The sequence below is a fragment of the Oncorhynchus keta genome, chromosome 19 (genome assembly GCF_023373465.1).
Source record: "Oncorhynchus keta strain PuntledgeMale-10-30-2019 chromosome 19, Oket_V2, whole genome shotgun sequence".
Lineage (NCBI taxonomy): Eukaryota > Metazoa > Chordata > Actinopteri > Salmoniformes > Salmonidae > Oncorhynchus > Oncorhynchus keta.
Genome location: NC_068439.1, coordinates 41,236,075 through 41,259,660, shown reverse-complemented (window position 1 = coordinate 41,259,660; position 23,586 = coordinate 41,236,075). Strand labels below are relative to the sequence as shown.

Below are 23,586 nucleotides of genomic sequence, written 5' to 3'. Positions count from 1 at the left end.
AGTGTGGGTTGGAGAATGGATGAGTATTTAAATACAAGTTGTTATATAGGGACATAAAATGCCCGCATACAGAACACCTACATTCAAATCTACAGCCTATTAATGTTCATCAAGCCACGCTGCTCTCTTTCCACAGTAGGGGGAGCAGTTGTGCAGAATATGCACATTGAACCCTCTAGTCCGGTGTAGTGCCGGGCTCCTTGGGATGTCCCTACCCTAAGCACTGACCTTAACCATACCCCTATCTGACCCGTTTTCAACTTCAGATCTGGGATATCCCATTAAGAATTTCTCTTCTCCTGCCCAACAGTTGATGTCTTTGTAATGTCCACATTTGTATTTAAATATAGTCAATGAAGGTCTATGTGTCTTCTATGGGAGAAGGGCAGGGAATTTAGTAGTATGTCTTCCTGTTGATAAGTAGGCAGAATGAAGTCAGAGACCCTCCGAGCTTGGAGGCCTCACTGCACGCTGTGGGGAGGAGGGTGTAGTCCGTCAGCTTCTGGAAGGCCTGGGGGGCAGGAAGAGATATAATACCATTTTATTACATTCACATTTATAGGGAGAATCTTTGGCCAAGGACTGCGATGGCTGGATGACAAGCTTTTGTGTTAGTAGTCTACTGTTCATCCGCCATTCTTTATTCTAGCACGCACTTCATCATGTGACAATTTCATGGTATTTTGCATCAGGAAAGAAAATGAAAGAGTTAATGAAATAGAACATCATGCCTATATCATGGCACTCTTGGAATTGACTAGAGGGATTGTACTGAAAATAAAGAAATGAGTCCCCTTGACATTTTCCACATTTTGTTTTGTTACAACCTGATTTTTAAATTAATCAACTTGAGATTTTGTGTCACTGGCCTACACACAATCTAACACATCACTGAGTACCAACTTTCATATTTTCATGCATGGTGGTGTCTGCATCATGTTATGGGTATGCTTGTCATCTGCAATGACTTGGGAGTTTTTTTTAATATAAAACTAAATGGAATAGAGCTAAGCACAGGCAAAATCTTAGCGGGAAACCTAGTTCAATCTGCTTTCCAAAAGGCACTGGGAGACAAATTCACCTTTCAGCAGGAAAATCACCTAAAACACAAGGCCATATAGTTGCATACCAAGACAACATTGAATGTTCCTGAGTGGCCTAGTTACAGTTTTAACTTAAATCTATGGCAAGACTTGCAAATGGCTGTCTAGAAATTATCAACAACCAACTTGACAGAGCCTGAATAATTTTTAAAGAATAATGTGCACATTTTGTACAACCTGGGTTTGCAAAGCTCTTAGAGACGTACCCAGAAAGACTCCCAGTTGTATTCACTGCCAAAGGTTAGTGTGTGTAGATGGGTGAGAAAAAAAAGCAATTTAATCAATTTTAAATTCAGACTGTAACAACAAAATGTGGAATAAGTCAAGGGGTATGAATACTATCTGATGGCAATGTATTTGCCAAAGGCACAATAACGTGGATATAAAAATGTACTGCTGCATAAAGTAACCTAAAGACCACTGTTCACTCACAGGAAAACTTTCGGGACACTCTTCAGTGGGCGGGTGAAGCAGGTAGTCCACTTTGGAGGGGCCCCTGACGTAGACACAGTTAGCTGCTGCACCCTCAGGGACCGTGAGCACTTCGTAGTGGTGATCAGTCAGCTGCTCCATCATCTACACACACAGAGGCAGGGCTAACAAGTTTTGCATGACAGCAGCGGCCAGGGTCTGTTCACATTAGAGTAGCCCACACAAGGAGAAACTGAAATGGGCATGAGCCAATCATCTCCGGATGGGGACCAAATAGAGTAGACTAGAGGTCGACCGATTAATCGAAATAGCCGATTAATTAGGGACGATTTCAAGTTTTCATAACGATCGGTAATCGGCATTTTAGGACGCCGATTACATTGCACTCCATGAGGAGAATGCGTGGCAGGCTGACCACCTGTTACGCGAGTGCAGCAATGAGCCACGGTAAGTTGCTAGCTAGCATTAAACATATCTTATAAAAAACAATAAATCTTAACATAATCACGAGTTAACTACTCATGGTTGATGATATTACTAGTTTAACTAACTTGTCCTGCGTTGCAAATAATCAATGTGGTGCCTGTTAATTTATCATCGAATCACAGCCTACTTCGCCAAACGGGTGATGATTTAACAAGCAAATTCGCAAAAAAAGCACTGTCGTTGCACCAATGTACCTAACCATAAATATCAATGCCTTTCTTAAAATCAATAGACAAGTATTTATTTTTAAACCTGCATATTTAAAAGAAATTCATGTTAGCAGGCAATATTAACTAGGGAAATTGTGTCACTTCTCTTGCGTTCTGTGCAAGCAGAGTCGGGGTATATGCAGCAGTTTGGGTGGCCTGGCTCATTGCGAACTGTGTGAAGACCATTTCTTCCTAACAAAGACCGTAATGAATTTGCCAGAATTTTACATAATTATGACATAACATTGAAGGTTGTGCAATGTAACAGCAATATTTCGACTTATGGATGCCACCCGTTCGATAAAATACGTAACGCTTCTGTATTTCACTGAAATAATAAACATTTTGTTTTCGAAATTATAGTTTCCGGATTTGACCATGTTTTAATGACCTAAGGATCGTATTTCTGTGTGTGTATTATATTATAATTAAGTCTATGATTTGATATTTGATAGAGCAGTCTGACTGAGCGGTGGTAGGCAGCAGCAGGCTCGCAAGCATTCATTCAAACAGCACTTTCCTGCAAATCTATTCAAATCTATTCATCATGCTTGAAGCACAGCGCTGTTTATGACTTCAAGCCTATCAACTCCCGAGATTAGGCTGGCAATACAAAAGTGCCTATAAGAACATCCAATAGTCAAAAGGTATATGAAATACAAATGGTATAGTGAAATAGTCCTATAATAACTACAACCTAAAACTTCTTAACTGGGAATATTGAAGACTCATGTTAAAAGGAACCACCAGCTTTCATATGTTCTCATATTCTGAGCAAGGAACTTAAACGTTAGCTTTTTTACATGGCACATATTGCACTTTTACTTTCTTCTCCAACACTGTGTTTTTGCATTATTAAAACCAAATTGAACATGTTTCATTATTTATTTGAAACTAAATTCATTTTTATTTATGTATTATATTAAGTTAAAATAAAAGTGTTCCTTCAGTATTGTTGTAATTGTCATTATTACAAATATGTATATAAAAAACGTCCGATTAATCGGCAGCAGATTTTTTTGGTCCTCCAATAATCGGTATTGGTGTTGAAAAATCATAATCGGTCGACCTCTAGAGCAGACACTAGGGTAATGTGGGCTTATAGGGCTCCAAACTACACCATGATAGTTTAAAACAACCCAATAAAGCTTGATTTATCCTTTACATTATTCATCTGAGCACAGTGACATAAATACCGGGCTGGAGAGAGTCTTTTGAGGTGATCACTTTGCATGTCTAGAATGGGAGTTTGTTGTGGCAAGCAGAATGTGGTCTGAACATGGGTAGAGAGCTACGGTATATTCATTCACAATCTTTCTCTCGGACACACACAAACACACACACTCACCCGGAGGGTCTTCTTGGCCCCATCACTGTTGCTGATGATGATAGTATCAGGACCTCCCATAGAGCAGATGTTCTTTAGACGAGCTCCCCCACACACTGGCACCGTGGACACAGCAAAGTCCTAAGACAAGGACAGAGACGGTTAGAGCAAAATATAAAATATTGTACACAGGGATATGGTCGTGTACTTGGACATCAAATCAAGTAAGAAATCAGATAGAGTAGATAATAAATACAGTGTAAATATTGCATGTAAAGCAACAAAAGGATATCAGACAGATGTCAGACACAAACAAAGCCCTCCACACAATTGCATGCCACACCCTGAGTGATATTGAATATCCAAATCCAACAGGTTATGGTATTAAATACCATTACAAGTCCATTAAAATGTAAATAAACAGACCTGCCTGTGAAAACGTCATGTCTAGTTTATGGGAGCATGGTAGAGATGTAAGAAGTACACATTTACATTGTACATAAAAAAATAATTTGTCTTTTAACTATAGATCTCATAATACAATAGGGCAATGGCCACCTGCTCATCCCTGTCGCAACACATGGGTTCTTTCCCAATTTGTCTTTCCTTGATTCCTTTGCTTACCTTTTTCTCAGAACATATTGGAGGAGAAGGTTGGAGGGGATGGACTTTGGATCTTGTCCTCTCATGTGGTTTGAGAAAGGAATCAAGCTATACTCACTCTGAAAGTGTCGGCCAGAACCTCAGCTCCTCTGTAGTTGGTGTGGGAGGAGATTCCCACAAAGAACTCCCTGCCAGTGAAGAGCACGTCACTGCCCTCCAGCGTGGCCCCTGCGGAGCCCCCCTCCTCTGCCCCCATCTCCACCACTGTCAGGTTGAGCTCTGACATCACCCTCCTCACCGCTTCAGTCTTAGCGAGATAGGAGAAAGGGACAGGGAGAGAGGGAAAAGGGGAGAGAGAGAGTTGATTTTCCAGGTCAAACTGACTCTACTGCAACATTAATCTACAATTAAAACATAATTAACAACAACATAAATCAATAATTTAGACAGAACTACAACATGTTTAGTGGAATGATTCACAACACACACACATCTCCTTCATTTAGGGTAAAAAATAAATAATAATCTGCGATACAGAGAATAAAATTTTTTCTCTGTTGTTGTGGTCAGTGTTTACCTCACTGCGTCTCTGCTGTTTGAAAGGCCTGGTGATGAGTGCCGTGTCTCCCTGTATCACAGCTACATCCTCTATCCTCCAGCTCTCTGGTAGCTCTGGGTCTGCAGGGATCTCTATGAGCTGCAGCCCCACCTTCTGTCTCAGCGCCCCTGTCAGCACCCCAAACTGTCGCTGTGCTTTGGCCAGGTCCATCGTGGTTTCCCCGTTTTCGACCTTGTTGTTTTTCTCGTCTTCAACCTTCCCAAAGGTCTCTGGGATGCCCCGCACCACGGCGTGAGTGAAGCGGCCGTACGGCAACACGCTTGCCATAATGTGTGTGTGCGTGTGCAGGTGTGGGAGTACCCTGGCTATGGGCTAGTAGTGGTGTTCAGCCACTACAAGACAGAACAGTGAAAGTGTGTGTGTGCCACTAGATGAGTGGGAGAGAGAGGGTGAGAGTTCTTGTCAGATTGTGTTCCCAACTGTTTGAGAAGCTGCGAGGTGTGATGGCAAGACCAGCTGGACACTAAAGGGATGTGATGGAGAGAAGCAGCAACTCTATGGGGTGTCTGTCAACCAGGCAGGAAAACACACAGGAGAAAGTCATCCTTGTTCTTCCACTTCAGTGATCAGCCACTCCAATACCCACCGCATTGATCCACGGAGGTAAATATGGGGAGTTTCAGTCTGATTGCTGTCTGAAAGAAAGGAGGGAGACACGATTCTCTGGGGCTTTTTGATGTGAAGGATAGAACTCATTAGGTGAAAGTTCCTGTGATCAATTGTGTCTGCTCTACTGCACGCATCTCAGTCTCTTCGACTGTAGGACATACAATAGGCTACTGTCTGGACCATAACATATTTTCGTCAGAGAGACAAAAGTCTGTTTTGTGGTGATGCTGGAGTTGGACAGAGATGGCATGAAAAAAAAGGATAATCTGAAGTGTCCAGTGTCCACCACTATACAGCCCCCATATGCTACTTGATTTAAATGATTGAGACCAACTAAATAAAAACAATTATTCAACAGCTAGTCATGTAGATAGAGACACTATTCTTATTTCAAATTGAACTGTGAAACAGAATTAATACAGATAACAGAGTGGACTGGAGAATACAGACAAGGGCTGCATTGTTCAAGGGCAGATTATTTGAGCACAACATCCTACAATGGCAAATATATCCGCTCATTGCCTACAGTTTAGAGACAATCACTGCTTTGTTATCCTCCTTTAGTGAATCCCAGCGGCAATATTTGCTGAACGCAACAAGTGTTGCCGGATTGTCAATATTATGTCCGTATATGTTCACATTCTGCCTACAGTTAGTGTATTCTGGATAATAAAGAGAGAAAAAACATTTGATAGCAGGGTGGTAATAACCATTCACGGCGGAATTGAATTAACTATCAGACAATAACAAACAAAAGGGATGTTTCTCAGTATTGATTTTAGGAATGTAGACTACCTAAAACCTAGATTTAGGAATATTTCTCTTACTAATTTATTTCAATGTCTTTTTAGCATCCCATGCCAGCCATCTGCAGCTAAAAACAAGTTGCACGAAAAAACATCTGAAATATTTGCCTGTTTAAGAGCTCATCACGCTCAGTGCAATGTCAATATTCAAAAATCTAAGTGAAGATGGAAGCCTACCTTATTATTGTTTTTACAGAGGTTATTCAAATTATGTTCTTTTCCCCTGGCTGTGTTTTCCCGGTCATCGTATCTCGTTATTATCTTCTCTTCTACATGTCCCTCTCCCCGTCTCACCCGTTGCCCTGTTCACCCTTTCATCCCCCCACTTCCCCTCCCCATCCCCCACCAGTCCGTCCTGTCCAGGATTCCACCTCTCCGCTCAACGAGAAAAGTTGACAGTAGGTTATTATCACGATTTGCTTCTTACCTTGTATGAAAGTGCAGATCGAATAGAATTCACCCACCGGATTTCAACTCGCAAATGATTCTGACTTCTGTCACTTTAATAAAGTAGGCCTAGGTTTAACAGCTAATCTCTTTATAAAATGTTGCCCAAACCCGTTGAAATGTTGCTTCTAACGTAAACTCTTTCTATGCAGAAGTCATAGTAACAAAGATTGATTTCAAGTGGTCATCGGAGAGATGATTTTATTCATATTTTCCCCCTGATCCATTGTTTCCAAGTGTGACAACCCCCAACACCCTCGTCTAATTTGTACCCGCCCATTCTACATAATATAAACGTGAACAGTTATATACATTTGCAATGCTATTTTCTTATCGTGCGCTCATCAGATTAAATTGGCCACATTATTAATTCCCAAACTTTCATCACTTTTTTTTTACAGACGCAATACATTTGACTATTCAATGATTGTGTGTGTGTGTGTGGTTGGCCTCTAGTCTTTGTCTGTGAAAAATAATCCGGGCTTTTCTGCAATATGGGTCATATATCTGTGCAACGGGTCCAAGAGAAAGAGATATGACGGAGTCACACAACATAGTTTGTCAAAGTGTCTGTTTGTCTTGATAAATTAAGATGCCGGTGGTTTATCACACTCGAGAGGTTCGTCCTACAAATGTTGAGCATTACTCAGTCTCACATTTGAGACATTCATCTCTGGTGAAATGGTAAACACAGAAACAGACCCACTAGTGACAGATGGCGTGTTTGACCTGCAGACAGGGCAGGGCAGTGCAATGTTCCCGTCTAGCGACTGGCATATGTTACTGCAGTCAAAAATGTCAAAACAGTCCACTGCAGATTTGATTGGGAGTCAGAAAATAAGCTTGGAAGTTCATTTGATGACGTGAGAGAGAGAGAGAGAGAGAGAGAGAGAGAGAGAGAGAGAGAGCGAGAGAGAGAGAGACAGACAGACAGACACACACGCACACACAAACACAGGATTAACAAAAGAACACCATCTGTCAGCCCAACTCCAGCCCACACAAAAATCCAATTGAAATACAGTGAAGGATCTGTACTCTACATACCAGCACTAGAATAGGCCAACCAGCCAATCCTCCCTTCCCCATAGCAAAACATATTTTTTAACAGAAAATGAAAAACAAGCAGTTCTTATTGGACAAGTTCATGTAGTTCTTCTCTGTTTCACTCTGTTTTCTTCCGTTCTGTGATGTATGAACTTGACCCTAGCCTATCTAATGGGTTTCAGGAAGGCTGGCTGTGTGTGGTGTGCTTAATGCCTGGTAAACTGTTTATCCGGCCTGATCCCACCCCTATCACAAGACTCCTGTCACTTGACTTACCCTCCTTGCCCACCTCAGGGCACTCTATAGGGAGTTATGGATAATGCAGTTACTTTCTCTGCCTCTCTTTACTTCGTCTTCTGGTCTTCCTCTTGCGCTACTCTTACTGCAATTATTTATTTCTGTCTCTTTCTTCGTCATTCTCTGTCCGTCTATCTCCCTCCCGTTCTCTCTTTATTATCTCATGCATAAGCTGAATGCAATAAGCTTTTCAGCAAGAAATACTCATGTATATATATATGCCATTTAGCAGACGCTTTTATCCAAAGCGACTTACAGTCATGTGTGCATACATTCTACGTATGGGTGGTCCCGGGAATCGAACCCACTACCCTGGCGTTACAAGCACCATGCTCTACCAACTGAGCTACAGAAGGACCAATGTATAAAATGCATCATGATATACTGTAGGTTACACATACAGTGCATCCTCTCCACTGTTTTTACTGTGTCGTCTGAATTCACATCTGTGGGTGTAGCCTTCATTTTGGACATGTGTAACTTGCCTTGCTATTTTTGAGTCGGTACAATATAAATCACCACCATACAATATAAATCATCACCATACATGTCACATTTAGTTGTTATCTTAAAAGTAAGGCCCTCTGTGTAAATCCATGTCAGTTTAAGCACTACATGGTTACCGTCCAAATTACATTTGGAGAGTTTGGGGTGGAAAACGTTGCTCCCAGAGTCTGGTTGGTTAGGAAGAAAGAGCACCAGAGATAGATGGGGAGGTAGATTGAGGGAATTTACAACTGACCATCTGAGGACAATACAAATGACATCTGGACACATTGCACTTTAAGAGAGAGAAATAATACAGTGAGACAAAACAGTGTGGTTGACTGGGAGAGAAAGATTGAGAATGGGATGGATTGGATTGGATGCTGACTTGGAAGGAAGGAAAGATATATAAATATATTTAATTTGGGTTTGAATGGAACATGCTACCTATTAACTGCTAGTGGAGTTGGTAGAAGAGAGAGGCTGGAGATATCAGGCAGGGACATTTACCAGAACGAGAGAAGAGTTTGTAATATTTCTAAAGTGCCCAAGAATAAACTTCTAAGATGTCTTCTCCACAACTGTTCCTTCTTTTCCTGTGCTGTCTTCCTTTGGCAGGTATGTAAGAAAAGGATGGAGATGAGAAAGTTTGAGGAAAAGAGATAAGCTTGATAATGCCTAAGAATACTCAATTCAATAGGTTTAACAAGGACAACTAACTTTTTAGATTCGACCCATAGCTCAATAACAGGAGAAATGCATTGATATAATTCTACATTATCTAGTCAACCCGGTCTCAGAGCATTTTGTATTATTCTGTATGTAAATCTGAAAGCTCCATTTACTATGATATGTTACCTTTGGTATGGTTATGTAAACCAGATGGTTACTTAAATTAAGGCAAGGTCAAAGTGGATGGGTGGGCTTATAACGCAAATGTCTAGCAACCCAAAGGTTGCGAGTTTGAATCTCATCCCAGAAGACATCAGCATTTTAGAAATGTTTCAACTACTTACTACTTTTTAGCTACTTTGCAAATATGTAGCATGTTAGCTAACCCTTCCCCTAACCTTAACCCTTTAACCTAACTCCTAAACTTAACCCTAACTTGAACCCTAACGCCTAGCCTAGCTAACGTTAGCGAGCTAGCTAATGTTAGCCACCTAGCTAGAATTCGTAACATATTGTACATTTAGCAAATTCATAACATATTGTAAGTTTGGCAAATGCACAACATATAATACGAATTGTTATTCGTAACATATCATGAAATGGTTAATGGACACCCATAAATTAATACATAACATACGAAAAGTAACATATTATACTAAATTAAGTGTCTTGGATTTACATACAGAATAATACAAAATGCTCTGAGACCAGGTTGCAACCATTAAAAAGTTTAGGGGAAAATGAATATCTTTAGTCCTGAGTTGTCTTTTTTCCCCACCTTCATACCCCCATTAGTATGATGTACATCTTATATTTGATACAAAATCCCTTTCTTTATTAGCAACTCTGTGCTGTTACACATGTTTCCTGCCATCTCTCCTATGGACTGCCTTAAGTTCCCTCAGGAGTGTCCTGCCGGGCAACGCTGACGAGCTAGCACAGCAGTGGAGATGCAAGGTGAGTGCAGGCTGTACGTTTGTGTGTGTGTGTTTACATGCGTGTGTTTGTGCATGTGTGTAGGCATTGGAGACAGTATTGGGTTTCCGGTGGAGGTGGCATGACAGAAACTATACAATAATGTTTCATGATTGTGTATTGGATTGGATAACAAACTTGAGTGGCACTGCAATTGTGTAATGTTAACTAAAGTTGAAGAGTTAAGTGTGGGAGATGTTTTATGGCCCACTATGCCTGCCTAGCCTTGCCTTCCTGCTGGGTATTCACTACATAATATGAGACAAAAGGCTAGCTGAAAAGACCAAACGTCACCACTATTCTCTCAGCAAGCCGGTTGTTAGCTCCCTAATGCCTGTGATGCCATCAAATTATCTCTAAAAATAGCCAAACGCTAAGTGGGTGGGACACAGGATTCTGTTACTCTGAGGATAAGAGGAAAGGGACCGCTCTGAAAATTATTTTTTGCCACATAATTCGATTTGAGGTCAGTAATTTGCAGTGATTGAATGTATTGTGTTAACACCTTTCTAAATGCAGAGCTGGTGTGGTCTATCCACTGACTTTTGGTGAGCCAATTGTATGTCTCTTAGTGTGACAGTAATACATCCCAATGTCTGTCAGTCTAGCAATTACACTATCATCTCCTCTTGTCTCTATTTCAGTCAGTGCACTGACAAGTAGGCCTCGACTTACTGAAGTGAAATATACAGAATACCATTGAAATTACCCTTTTCCTCATCTGTAGGCTCCCTGCATCTGGTCCTGTATGAGAAGAGCTGTGCCAGTCCCTCTCAATGTGGTTTATCTGGGGAGAAACACGCTGCATGCCTGAACTTCACCTACCAAAATTACCGCTGTGACACGGACCTGTGCAACGAGGCTATGGCCCATGCTGCCCCCATCTGGAGGGGAGGTGCACTGTGCATCCTAGTTATTTTCTCTCTCATACTAAGCTGATATCCAAATGTATTGCATTTTATATGTACATTCCTCATCATACAGTAACATGCACAACCTATACTGTAAAGGGGTGAATCACACACACACACACACACACACACACACACACACACACACACACACACACACACACACACACACACACACACACACACACACACACACACACACACACACACACACACGCATCCTAAACAGTAGTGCACAGTCAGTCACCTGAGGGTATAGTGCACAGTCAGTCACCTGAGGGTAGAAATGAGTCATATGTCTATTGAGACATATCACAGTGTTAAAATTACAATGAAACTAGTGGCGAAACATAATCCATATGTTGATCAAATCTGCATTCATTTGTAAGAACATTCGTTTAAATAAGGGTTAATATGGCTTTCTAACTATTCTACTTTTCTATGGTGCTATATTTAGCATAAATGTTGAAAAAGGATTGGCAGCCATTAATAAACAAACAAGTAAAGAAACAGTAACCAATTGTGGTTTTATTTTGACCGTCTTTTCAGGATGATTAAAACCTACAAAAGAAATACTAAGTTTGATTGTCATTGACTCAATGTACGCAACATAATCTAGGTTAAGTGCTATTGCCTTCAAATAAAATTGAAGGTGAAGTAAAGGGCTGAAATACGTGGAGGAAAGAATGCATCAAAAGTTAGGAAGAAAATAAACAACAAAAATGAAGATGGGTCTTTTAAAAAAAGAGGATGGGTTTGAGGAGGGGATAAAGATGGAAAATAGATATGTATGAAATGGAGATTTAAAGGTGAATAATACATTAAATAATCATTAAAGACGAATGTAAAAAGTCCCTGAAGTCATCACTAATCTTACAGTAAAAGGAAGTTCAAAAAATAACTGTTACAAGCTTCAGTAAAGGACAATACTAGACTACAACAGGCAACATTGAAATGAAGACTTGGTCTCTTTTTGACAAATAGTTATGACAACAGGACTATAGACAATTGACCGGTAAAAGTAGGTCCATAGAAACCAAATAAAATCCATAAAATAAAGGATTCAGTCATGTAAAATAGTAATGGGTTTTATGAAGATTTTTCTTATCTATCAGCTGTGGAGGACATGTATGGGTTTTAAACTACAGATTCATCCCACGGTTTGATGACTCGACTGTATAAAATAGCTGACATAACAATGCCAACTCAGATGCTAAATATATTGCAAATGACATCTTCATGTTTGTACTATTCAATAACGTGAATTGCACTTAGTGACTGTCTTACAAAACCTTACCCTGGAAGACATACAAAATATATAGGTTCTGTCTTCACTAAGCTGTTGTAAATGTATGTCATTATCATGAATGCACCATCTATCAGTCAGTCTGAGAGCTCTATTCAATCTGTATCGCTGAATCGTTACAGAGTGTGCAATAGAAATTCAAATGTAATTTCTGATTGAGCCGGCATATGCAGCATTTACCGTGAATGCATTTTCCACTAACGCGGTAACATTGCCTTTGAATTTCAATCAAACGCTGACCACTGACCTATGGATTAAATAGAGCCCAAACAAATATGTCCAGTTCTTTCCCAGGGGACTGAATTTCAAGTCAATGTGAAATGGATTACTTATTCAAAGTCACTACACACTACAAAACCTTAGTGCTGAACGATTAACTGACATTTCGTTTTTTTCCATGTTATTAAACAACTAATGGACCAAAGTCGGTTAAATGACTTGAATTCCATTTAGTTAGTCAAATCATTCAGAAAATAAATGATGTCAAGAACTATGTGGGACCCCGGGTTGAAGGGAGTTGTTTTCATTTAACAAATATTCAACATAGTTCAGCGCAGAAACGTCATAAATAATTACAATGACCACAATCCATTGCGCCAGTTTTCCCCCGAGCTCAAACAGATCAGAGGAAGAGGCCAAACGAGAGGTTTCACTTTCGCCAAAATCTCGCCAAAATAAACCGAATGCAATGCGCTTGGAATGACTTAGGCTTGTCGTTTGCCTTGTCTCATTATTAGGGCGGAGAAATTAGCATCTCGTCATTGTATACTGATCTCAGGACGGATACACTTTTACGCATGCTACGTTAGGTTAGATACACAGACTGAATAGACCACACGAGAGAGGAATATACACAACACAACGACGAGAGGGACAGAGACAATTAATGAAAGTATGCCTTATCTACTTTGAAGATCTAGTCAAATGATTTCGTGAGAAAGCTCTGCAGCATACTTAGGCAGGCTAGCTAAATAGGATGACTAAAGACAGTATAGTATGGGGAGGACGTAATGTTACATGGCCTGGCTGGCTGATTGCTAATGCCTGAGCAGAGATGAGATGATTACTTAAGGAATTAAAAATAATAATGTAATCCACTAAAAACGAAGTAATATACACATTTTATTATTTCATTGTAATTTTCAATTTTTCTATTGACGTTTACCCAATGTGGACCTGATCAGAGACAATGGAATATTTTAAATGTTTTGGAAATTCAATGTTTACTATTTTTGGCTTTGGAATTTTCATTAAAAAGCTCTAAAATCATGTCATTATTTCATAATGCATTTCATATTTAACAAAAAGAATCAAAACCAAAATTAAAAACCGTGATTATTTTGCATTAATAGAACCGAAAACGAATGACCTAAAAAAGATCAAATTGCTCAGTACTACAAAGCACAGGACTTCAAAGGTTCAAAGGTGTTTAAACAACTTAAACAACACCCAGCTCGATAGACCTGAAGTAAAACCTTTCATTTGTCTCACTAAAGGTTCAAACTTCTCTTTTTTCAAGTTCAAGTAACCATATCAAAAAGTACAAATACACAATCCTGTAGCATTCTCTCTTTGAATATTTCAGTTATCTATGCAATGTGCATCTCTATTTTTAATGAATGTGACGTTTGTGGTTTAGTCATGCGAGGAGCCGTGTGCACGTCTGCATTACATCCTGTAGTTTTCCCTCAGATTACAGTGAAACATGTGACTGAACCGGCTTGGCGCCTCAAGGCCATACAGAGTCAAGTACTTTAATAACCTAAAGTTCACACAAAGCAGCAACTATAGCCACATTACTTCGTCTGGAATAACTCAACTGTCCTGCAATATGAGCCTCTCACAGTTTTTTTTATAGTATAAAAATATCCTTCACTTTGAATGGGGGAATGGAGGTCGATTACTAATAGCAAAAGAACCTTACAATGGGGGGGGATATAAACTTGATTAACCCTTCACAGCGCTACAAGGCGGAGAAAGGGGAAGCCGAGGTCTGCTGAAATCATTTCCTGTGTTGGTAACAGTACAGTGCTGAGAAACACCTCTGTATAGTGTGCCCCGATGTACTATTACATGCCCAAGACCTGCTTTCCTATTCCCTGAACCTAATCTCGGACCATTTAGCATGTATAAAACGACTGCTTCAAACTGACCATGTTAAAGACGGTTCGCCCTGAACAATATATCAACAGTGTAATAATATATATGTAATAATGTATAATTATAGACACACCTATACAGACCTCTCTCTTTCAGCTGCAGGTAGCAGTTAAACTGGTATGTGTGTGTGTGTGTGTGTGTGTGTGTGTGTGTGTGTGTGTGTGTGTGTGTGTGTGTGTGTGTGTAATCACAACAGAAGAGCAGTTTACGGCCTGGCCAAGAGATAGAAGCTAATAATAATAATAATAATAATATATGCCATTTAGCAGACGCTTTTATCCAAAGCGACTTACAGTCATGTGTGCATACATTCTACGTATGGGTGGTCCCGGGGATCGAACCCACTACCCTGGCGTTACAAGCGCCATGCTCTACCAACTGAGCTACAGAAGCTAATAGCTGGCAATGTATGGAGTGCAGAATTAATCATAATGACTGAACACCTTTAGTTGGATATGTAACCTACTGCCCATGTATAGAACTTTAACTGTGTGTAACTGACACTGAATATATGGTATTAAGACTGGATGCGGCATGTGACAAAAAGGGAACCATAAACTATAAGTCTCAGTTTCACAAACTCTTAAATGGCCAATTAAATGTTTCCAACTTGCTACGCTGTTGAATAATATGTGTGTCTGAGAGAGTGCATGTGTGTGTGAGCGCATTAGTGTGTGTTTATGCTGCCACATGTACAGTGTGTGCGTAGGTGAGTGTATAAGATGTATTCACTGGTGTATGAAAACTGATGGAATCCCCTTCTACTCCTACTTAAGTGCTTTAGCCACGGCTGAGTAGGCGATGTGTATCTCTGTGTCGTTGGGGCAGGTAGAGGAGAACTCCTCGCGGGCGTACGCAGCGTCCAGGTACCGCCACAGGTTGGAGAGAGACTTGGGGACGGAGAAAGTGCGATACTTCAGACACACAACCTGAGGATTGGACAGGGAGAGAGAGAAAAAAAGAGAAAGAACGGAGAGATACATGTAATTTCCCCCCCACTGCAAATCATCCTGTAACATTGCTTTTATGCATACTGTACATCTGTCTCTACATGCAAAGTTCTAACTAAGCAATAAGGCCCGAGGGGATGTGGTATATGGCCAATATACCACGGCTAAGGGCTGTTCTTAGGCAAGACGCAATGCGGAGTGCTAGGACACAGTCCTTAGCGGTGGTATATTGGCCTTATATCACAAACCCCAGAGGTGCCTTATTGCTATTATAAACTGGTTACCAACGTAATTAGAGCAGTAAACATAAATGTTTTGTCATACGGTACCCATGCTATATGGTTTGATATACCGCGGCTTCCACCCAATCAGCATTCAGGGCTCAAACCACCCAGTTTATAATGTAGATTATAGTGTTCATAGTGCGGTCTGTAAAAAGTATGTGGACACCTGCTCGTCAAACATCTCATTCCAACATCATGACCATTAATATAGAGTTGGTCCCCCCTTTGCTTCTATAACAGCCTCCACTCTTCTGGGAAGGCTTTCCACTAGATGTTGAAACATTACTACGGGGACTTGCTTCCATTCAGCCACAAGAGCATTAGTGAGGTCGGGCACTAATGTTGGTCGATTAGACCTGACTCGCAGTCGGCGTTCCAATTCATCCCAAAGGTGTTCGATAGGGTGGCGGTCAGGGCTTTGTGCAGGCCATTCAAGTTCTTCCACCAATCTCGAACAAACCATTTCCGTATGGACCTTGCTTTGTGCACGGGGGCATTGTCATACTGAAACAGGAAAGGGCCTTCCCCAAAACTGTTTCCACAAAGTTGGTAGCACAGAATCATCTAGAATGTCATTGTATACTGTAGCGTTAAGACTTTCCTTCACTGAAACTAAGGGGCCGAGCCCGAACCATGAAAAACAGCCCCAGACCATTATTCCTCCTCCACCAAACTTTACAATTGGCACTATGCATTGGGGCAGGTAGCGTTTGTGAAGCATGATTCACATCACTCCAGAGAATGCGTTTCCACTGCTCCAGAGTCCAATGGTGGCGAGCTTTACACCACCACCACCACCACCACTGAAAATTGCAGAACTGATTTGTTGGAAAGGTCACATCATATGATGGTGCCACGTTGAAAGTCACTGAGCTCTTCAGTAAGGCCATTCTACTACCAATGTTTGTCTATGGAGATTGCATGGCTGTGTGCTCATTTTATATACCTGTCAGCAATGGGTGTGACTGAAATAGCCGAATCCACTAATTTGAAGGGGTGTCCACATACTTTTGTTTATATAGTGTATTTTATCCGTATAATCTGATTAATGTGCCTGTCTGTATATTCTGTTTATTGTGGCAGGATCATTTCAGAGTCAAATTCCTGAACATGCAAATGTCTTCGCTGAATAAAGGTTTTTCTGATTCTGAATAAACGTGGCTACTGAATAACCAAAATAAAAGTAAGATCCAAAAAAGTAAAGACAAGAAAAGTAACAGTTATAGCCAAGAAATGTTTACAGTACAAAAAGGAATGATCAAAAGAGCCCATTGGATCTTTGCAGTTCGCACTGAAGTTAATGTTGTACATGTGGCAGCATTTAGCTCACAAGTGGTCCACCAACCCCAATTAATACTGATTTGATTATGGACTTCACACTAGGCCACAAGCAGGGCTTAAAACAAAGAATTACCTTGACAATGTTCAGCTTGGGCAGCAAGTTGCAGTCGGCCAGAGTGAGGTCCTGCCCATCCAGGAAGGGGCGGGCGGAAGAAGTGACCTCATCAGCACTATTCTCGTCAATCTCCTCAGGAAGTGGTGAGCCAAGGTAGTCATCTAGCTTCTTCAGGGCCTTGAGCAGGCCTTTCTCTAGGTCTGACCACACAGAGAACACACAAAGTACAACACATTTATTAAGACGGACACGTACATAAACAAACTGTAGTACGCGCAAAGCTAAAGCTCCTCACTAGTATCATGCAAGTAAAGCCTTCAGAGAGCTCCCTGCAATTATATTGAAACAGGAATTGAATGTGCTGCACCATGAAACAATGCACAATACAAAGGAAATATGACTAACACCCATAGAAATATAATTACTTTAATTATTTGAACAAAAACATAATTGGACTTGAGGACTTGAGGTACAGATGTAAATTGCTGAGTTAAAGAGTAATTTAAAATGACTCATTGCACATAACAAATGCTTATCTTAGTGTGTACTTTTCACTGTACTTCTGAAAGCGCTGCTAAAAATACAAGACCACAGGCAACCGGTTTGTGAAGAGACGCAAGGCTCAGAGCATAATGCCATTAACAAAGACACTCCCTGCTGCTCTGGAATACAGAGACAGATTGTGGGAGTTCTTGCAGGTGCTTGTTAACACGCAATAGTGTTTCTGTACATGAAAGGGTCGGGCTCAGTTCATCCTGAGTTGTCATTGTCACTCACTGTCATTGAGCTGGGGGTTTGAATTCTTGATGTAGGCCGAGAACTTGGAGAACACGTCCAGGCCGGCTGTGTTAGACTCAGGGTTCCTGGAAGCCATGCGGGGGTATCTGGGAAGGGGGTGGAGGACGTATTACAAATTTGCCATCTAGCAGACCTCAGTCAGCAAGTTATCATGGGAGAAAGCATGTTGTCTTCAGAGAGGAACACAGGAAGTAACGTTAAACACATAAAGTACATGCAAGGACAGTACATAACCTATCAACATACTTTACAGAGGCAAACAACGCACACAAATGATTATACAAAGGAAGCCAAGCTTCTCCTAAAGTAAATTGAAGGAAATTGCCAACCTTATATAATTACTTTTGTCTATACAGAAATAATTCAAATCATTCCAAATAAGCAAGTACACCAGAAAGCATGGTTTGGCCCCAGATGATCATTAACTTCATTAAAAAAAAAGAAGCTGTGGATTGTTCTAAATCACAAGTGAATAGTCTACAGTTGGAAGGCCCGCAATTTGGGCACTGCGCGCATTTAAATACCAAATAGATTATTGTTGTGTTACGACTGTCAGTGAAAAGCAGCTAAAATAGTGCCAGACATATCACTATATTTCAAAATACAATTGCTATCGCTGGAAAGAGAAGACAATAAAAAGTCTCTAATCTATTTTTTTGTTATCAAAATTCTCAATTTGAGCAAACCAAATTATTGGCAAATCTTATTGGCACCAGCAGAGAGCATCCTCCTTATCCCCGGTGAGTGCGCATATTCACTCATCATTAGATCAGTGCAACTTGAAACTTTAGATGGCCATCTGTATAATTTCTGTCTCCTCTTTTCGTAGGCCTAGATTAGATGCCTGCAGACAAGGTCGTAATTATTGATCTGTTTGTCAGCAGTAGCCTATACTTTTTGTAACCCTGTACATTTTGTTGTATTCAAAAATATTCTGCTTATGTCTCCAGTCATACAAAGTTTAGTAGAATTGAAATGAAATGTGTTTATAAAAGGCCACATTTCTTCCTGTGAAAAGAAAGGGGAAGAAACGTATCTGATATAGCCTATAGCCTAGGCCTACTCTGCGCCACACACGCTCAGCGATGCATTGAAGGGTATTTTTTGGAAACAGTGATTGAGTTATACTATTAGCCTAAATGATGACTATCCAATCTACTCAGAATAGTAGATTGCTAGTAGTCCAATCTACTCAGAACAGAATAATCTTACATAAGTCTACAAATGCGATGATAGATGCATGGAATGCTTTATTATAAAACAAATTTGCTTCCCCAAACTTGAAATTCACGTGCCACCTATGAACATAGATCTGGAAGGATATGGAACTTAACTTGATGCAAGTAGCAGCATAACTGTTTGATGGTTTGATCAGAGGATGGAATAAGAATAGAATGATGGAAGGAGTGATTACTTTGGAGGGGACAGGTTCTCCTCCAGGAACTCTTCTATCTTGTTGGTGTCTGTTTTCACCTCCGTCCCATAGAGCAGGAAGGGGGGCTGAGCACCAGGTGCTAGGTCCTTAAGGATGTCTGGTTTCCTATCAAGAGAGAGAGAAATGACAGAGGAAGAGAGGAGAAACAATGACAGCATTAGAGTGAGTAAGTAGCTTAGACATGTGCAAATGTAATATAAATGTATATGTAATATAAATGTATATGTAATATAAATACAGATTGATAGGCATTAGACAGACCTCTTCATGTCCACGGTGGTGACGTTGAACGTTACTCCTTTAAGCCACAGCACCATGAAGAGGCGCTGGGAGAACGGACAGTTGCCAATGCTCTGGCCATCACTGCCTGCCTAGAATGGGATAGAAGGCCACATATTATGGTCATTCATCCGAACAAGAAGATCATATACTACCCAAGAGAGATCGGGGAAGTCAAAGAGTGATTACCCTCAAAGAGGGTAATGTGTGACAGAGCAGGCCTGTGGGTCTCTTGAAATTTGAATGGTGGGGAAATGAACAGGAAGTAAGTATTTTAAGCTGCTACCACAAGGACATCTTTCATACCTGATGAGAAAAAAGGGTTCTAAGTCTAGATATTCACACAGAGAAATCATTATAAGAGAGTGAAGAAAGGGTACCCTATCTTTATATTGGACCGTGTTTTCCTCTGAATGACCACACCCCTGGGCTGCTCTGGCCAGCTTATGAAATATACACCGAACAAAAATATAAACGCAAGAATTTCAAAGATTTTACTGAGTTACAGTTCATATAAGGAAATCAGTCAATTCAATTGAAATAAATTATTTTAGGCCCTAATCTTTGGATTTCACATGACTGGGAATACAGATTAGCATCTGTTAGTCGCAGATACCTTAAAAAAAGGTAGGGCGGTGGATCAGAAAACCAGTCAGTATCTGGTGTGTCCACCACTTGACTCATGCAGTGCGATTACATCTCCTTTGCATAGAGCTGATCAGGCTGTTGATTGTGGCCTGTGGAATGTTGTCCCACTCCTCTTAAATGGCAGACATCGTGTATGGCCTGATGGCGGTGGACGAATAGCACGACAATGGGCCTCAGAATCTTGCCATTGATAAAATGGAATTGTGTTCATTGTCCATAGCTTATGCCTGCCCATACCCCACTGCTACCAACGGGAACTCTGTTCACAACATTGACAACAGCAAACCGCTGGCCCACACGATGCCATACACGATGTCTGCCATCTGCCCGGTACAGTTGAAGTCCGGATTCATCCGTGAAGAGCACACTTCTCCAGCGTGCCAGTGGCCATTAAAGGTGAGCATTTGCCCACTGATGTCGTTTACGACGCCAAACTGCAGTCAGGTCAAGACACTGGTGAGGACGTCGAGCACGCAGATGACCTTCTCTGAGGTTTCTGAAATTCTTCAGTTGTGCACACCCACAGTTTCATCAACTGTCCGGGTGGCTGGTCTCAGATGATCCAGCAGGTGAAGATGCCGGATGTGGAGGTCCTGGACTGGCGTGGTTACACGTGGTCTGCGGTTGTGAGGACGGTTGGACGTACTGCCAAATTATTTAAAACAACGTTGGGGGAGGCTTATGGTATTGAAATTAACAATAAATTATCTGGCAACAGCTCTGGTGGACAGTCCTGCATGCGAGCTCCATGCTCCGTCAAAACTTAAAACATCCTGGCATTGTGTTGTGTGACAAAACTGCACATTTTAGAGTGGCCTTTTATTGTCCCCAGCACAAGGTGCACGTGTGTAATGATCATGCTGTTTAATCAGCTTCCTTGATATGCCACAACTGTAAGGTGGATGGATTATCTTGGCAAAGGAGGAAATTCTCACTAACAGGTGCACAATATTTGAGAGAAATAAGCTTTTTGTGAGTATGGAAAATTTCAGGGATTTTTGTTGTTAGCTCAAGAAACATGGGATCAACACTTTTACATGTTACGTTTATATTTTTGTTCAGTATAGATTAAGGAGCCTATATATCATATGTATTATATTAATGTGCATTTAATTAGATTATAAAATGTTCTGGCCATTCAACCGATGTGCCAAATGGGGTACAGCAATAGGCATGGCTAATATGTTAATCAAATATAGCGTAATATATGGCCGCCCTATCTACTATCTTATGAATACCATGAAAACCCTTAGGCCTGCTTTCTCTAGGCATTCAGTCTTCAAACAAATGATGCGAGGGACCAGTGGCAACAGTTTACTTTTCTCACTGATAAGTTATCTTGCTGCAGAAATGCGTGGGTTATAATGACGTTTTAGTAAAATAGATTACATTGTACCACATAATGACATTTTGGCAGCGAAAAGTAATGGCGCATTGTTTACAAAGTAACTTGTCCCAGATATGATTATGCATGTCACAGAATGGATTTGATGACGTTGCTTACCTTCACAAAAAGTTCAACTTGAGGTTGATTTTCGTCACTCATCTTTTTGTTTCAAGTGTTGCTGCTGGAACTGGAATACCTAAAGGAGACAGGACTGATTAGTTTTTGGATGGGTAACGTTAACAACTCGCAATGTGCAGTCTTGCACTAACTTTCAGATATTTGACTAATTTCAATGATAAACATAACCGATGTCGACCAAGGGCTTGGCCGCACTATCTGCTATAGTCAGTCAGACAAATTCGATAGTTTATATAAACTAATTACAAACAAGCAGCAGGAAAAATAAGGTCTTACTGTAAACCGTTATGACTTCATTAATAACAACCTTTCACGCGAGTTTGGTGAGTAACAATGTAGTCTAAATTGTTCTTACCTCGCTCACGTCCTGTGTGGAACTTGCAGTTAACGCCTTTTCGGTTTCCCCTCCCTCTGTGTCGCTTGCTACACACTCATTCCTCCATTTCCTGGAAAGCCCACATACAAGTGATGTTTAGAACTCCGTTGTAACCCTAACCAAGCGCCCCGAGCGAATAGCGGTGATAAGAAAGAAAGGCACCCGATTGTGTACGTGAACGAGATGGGGACAGGGGGTGGGGGTGGGGCAGGGAGACCTTGGTGGCCGTCGATGTCATTTGGGTTATGAAATCAAAAAACATTGTAATACAGTAGCATACCGAATCTGAAGACAGCAGATATTTAAGGATCTGACCCTTACAAAATAAAAACTAAACATTTTCGCCTAAAATGACATACACAAATCCAACTGCCTGTAGCTCAGGACCTGAAAGCAAGGATATGCATATTATTGATATCATTTGAAAGGAAACGTTTTGAAGTTTGAGGAAATGTTCAATTAGTGTAGGAGAATATAACACATTAGATCTGGTAAAAGATAATACAAAGAAAAAAACATGCATTTTATCTGATTTTTTTTGTTCCATCTTTTAAATGCAAGATATGGCCACAATGTATTATTCCAGTTTAGGAGCAATTTAGATTTTGGCCACTAGATGGCAGCAGTGTATGTGCAAAGTTTTAAACTGATCCAATGAACCATTGTATTTCTGTTCAAAATGTTGTATCAAGTTGTATCACCTGGTTCACAAACTACTTCTCTGATAGAGTTCAGTGTGTCAAATCGGAGGGCCTGTTGTCCCGACCTCTGACAGTCTCTATGGGGGTGCCACAGGGTTAAATTCTCGGGCCAACTCTCTTATCTGTATACATCAATGATGTCTCTCTTGCTGCTGGTGATTCTCTGATCCACCTCTACGCAGACAACACCATTCTGCATACCTCTGGCCCTTCGTTGGACACTGTATTATCTAACCTCCAGATGAGCTTCAATGCCATACAACTCTTCTTCCGTGGCCTCCAATCCTACCGATCCTCGGCGATGTCATTTACAAAATAGCCTCCAACACTCTACTCAACAAATTGGATGCAGTCTATCACAGTGCCATCCATTTTATCACCAAAGCCCCTGTACGCTCTCATTGGCTGGCCCTGGTTTCATACTCACCGCCAAACCCACTGGCTCCAGGTCATCTACAAGTCTCTGCTAGGTAAAGCCCCACCTTATCTCAGCTCACTGGTCACCATAACAGCACCCACCCTTAGCACGCGCACCAGCAGGTATATCTCACTGGTCACCCCCAAAGCCAATTCTTCCTTTAGCCGCCTTTCTTTCCAGTTCTCTACTGCCAATGACTGGAACGAACTGCAAAAATCACTGAAGCTGGAGGCTCATATCTCCCTCACTAGCTTTAAGCACCTGCTGTTAGAGCAGCTCAC

General features: G+C 40.9%; 2 protein-coding genes and 1 long non-coding RNA gene across 8 annotated transcripts; 1 reads left to right on the top strand and 2 right to left on the bottom strand.

Moving 5' to 3' along the window:
• Positions 1–304: 304 nt before the first annotated feature.
• LOC118398307 (N(G),N(G)-dimethylarginine dimethylaminohydrolase 2-like) lies at positions 305–8,106 on the bottom strand. 5 transcript variants are annotated; one of them, XM_035793512.2, is made up of 6 exons: positions 6,622–8,106; positions 4,738–5,414; positions 4,279–4,467; positions 3,579–3,698; positions 1,536–1,679; positions 305–511 (listed from the first exon to the last, which is right to left on the bottom strand). In XM_035793512.2, the coding sequence occupies exons 2-6, from the start codon at positions 5,044–5,046 to the stop codon at positions 395–397; spliced, it is 879 nt and encodes a 292-aa protein (XP_035649405.1). In that variant the 5' UTR covers positions 5,047–5,414; positions 6,622–8,106; the 3' UTR covers positions 305–394. The 5 variants fall into 5 exon arrangements, with proteins under 5 accessions (XP_035649405.1, XP_035649407.1, XP_035649404.1 ...); XM_035793514.2 differs by having other exon boundaries at positions 4,738–5,410; XM_035793511.2 differs by lacking the exon at positions 6,622–8,106 and adding an exon at positions 6,372–6,521.
• On the top strand, positions 6,515–12,213 carry LOC127909399 (uncharacterized). The gene is made up of 3 exons (XR_008071022.1): positions 6,515–6,592; positions 9,985–10,100; positions 10,846–12,213. It is a non-coding gene; the product is annotated as an uncharacterized LOC127909399 (long non-coding RNA).
• clic1 (chloride intracellular channel 1) lies at positions 11,532–22,318 on the bottom strand. 2 transcript variants are annotated; one of them, XM_035793508.2, is made up of 7 exons: positions 22,166–22,318; positions 21,790–21,868; positions 19,620–19,729; positions 19,338–19,463; positions 17,903–18,009; positions 17,144–17,325; positions 11,532–15,424 (listed from the first exon to the last, which is right to left on the bottom strand). In XM_035793508.2, exons 2-7 carry the CDS (start codon positions 21,829–21,831, stop codon positions 15,263–15,265), a joined length of 729 nt encoding a protein of 242 aa, XP_035649401.1. In that variant the 5' UTR covers positions 21,832–21,868; positions 22,166–22,318; the 3' UTR covers positions 11,532–15,262. The 2 variants fall into 2 exon arrangements, with proteins under 2 accessions (XP_035649401.1, XP_035649402.1); XM_035793509.2 differs by lacking the exon at positions 22,166–22,318 and adding an exon at positions 22,087–22,165.
• Between the last annotated feature and the right edge of the window lie 1,268 nt (positions 22,319–23,586).

Excerpts from the sequence above, each read along its gene's own strand:
- clic1 (XM_035793508.2), bottom strand. The coding sequence starts at position 21,831 with ATGAGTGACGAAAATCAACCTCAAGTTGAACTTTTTGTGAAG. Across the intron at positions 19,730-21,789 it reads AAGTTGAACTTTTTGTGAAG|GCAGGCAGTGATGGCCAGAG; the intron begins GTAAGCAACGTC and ends ATCCCATTCTAG. Across the intron at positions 19,464-19,619 it reads ACCACCGTGGACATGAAGAG|GAAACCAGACATCCTTAAGG; the intron begins GTCTGTCTAATG and ends CTCTCTTGATAG.
- LOC118398307 (XM_035793512.2), bottom strand. The coding sequence starts at position 5,046 with ATGGCAAGCGTGTTGCCGTACGGCCGCTTCACTCACGCCGTGGTGCGG. Across the intron at positions 3,699-4,278 it reads TTCTGGCCGACACTTTCAGA|GACTTTGCTGTGTCCACGGT; the intron begins GTGAGTATAGCT and ends TCCTTGTCTTAG. Across the intron at positions 1,680-3,578 it reads GGGCCAAGAAGACCCTCCGG|ATGATGGAGCAGCTGACTGA; the intron begins GTGAGTGTGTGT and ends CTGTGTGTGTAG.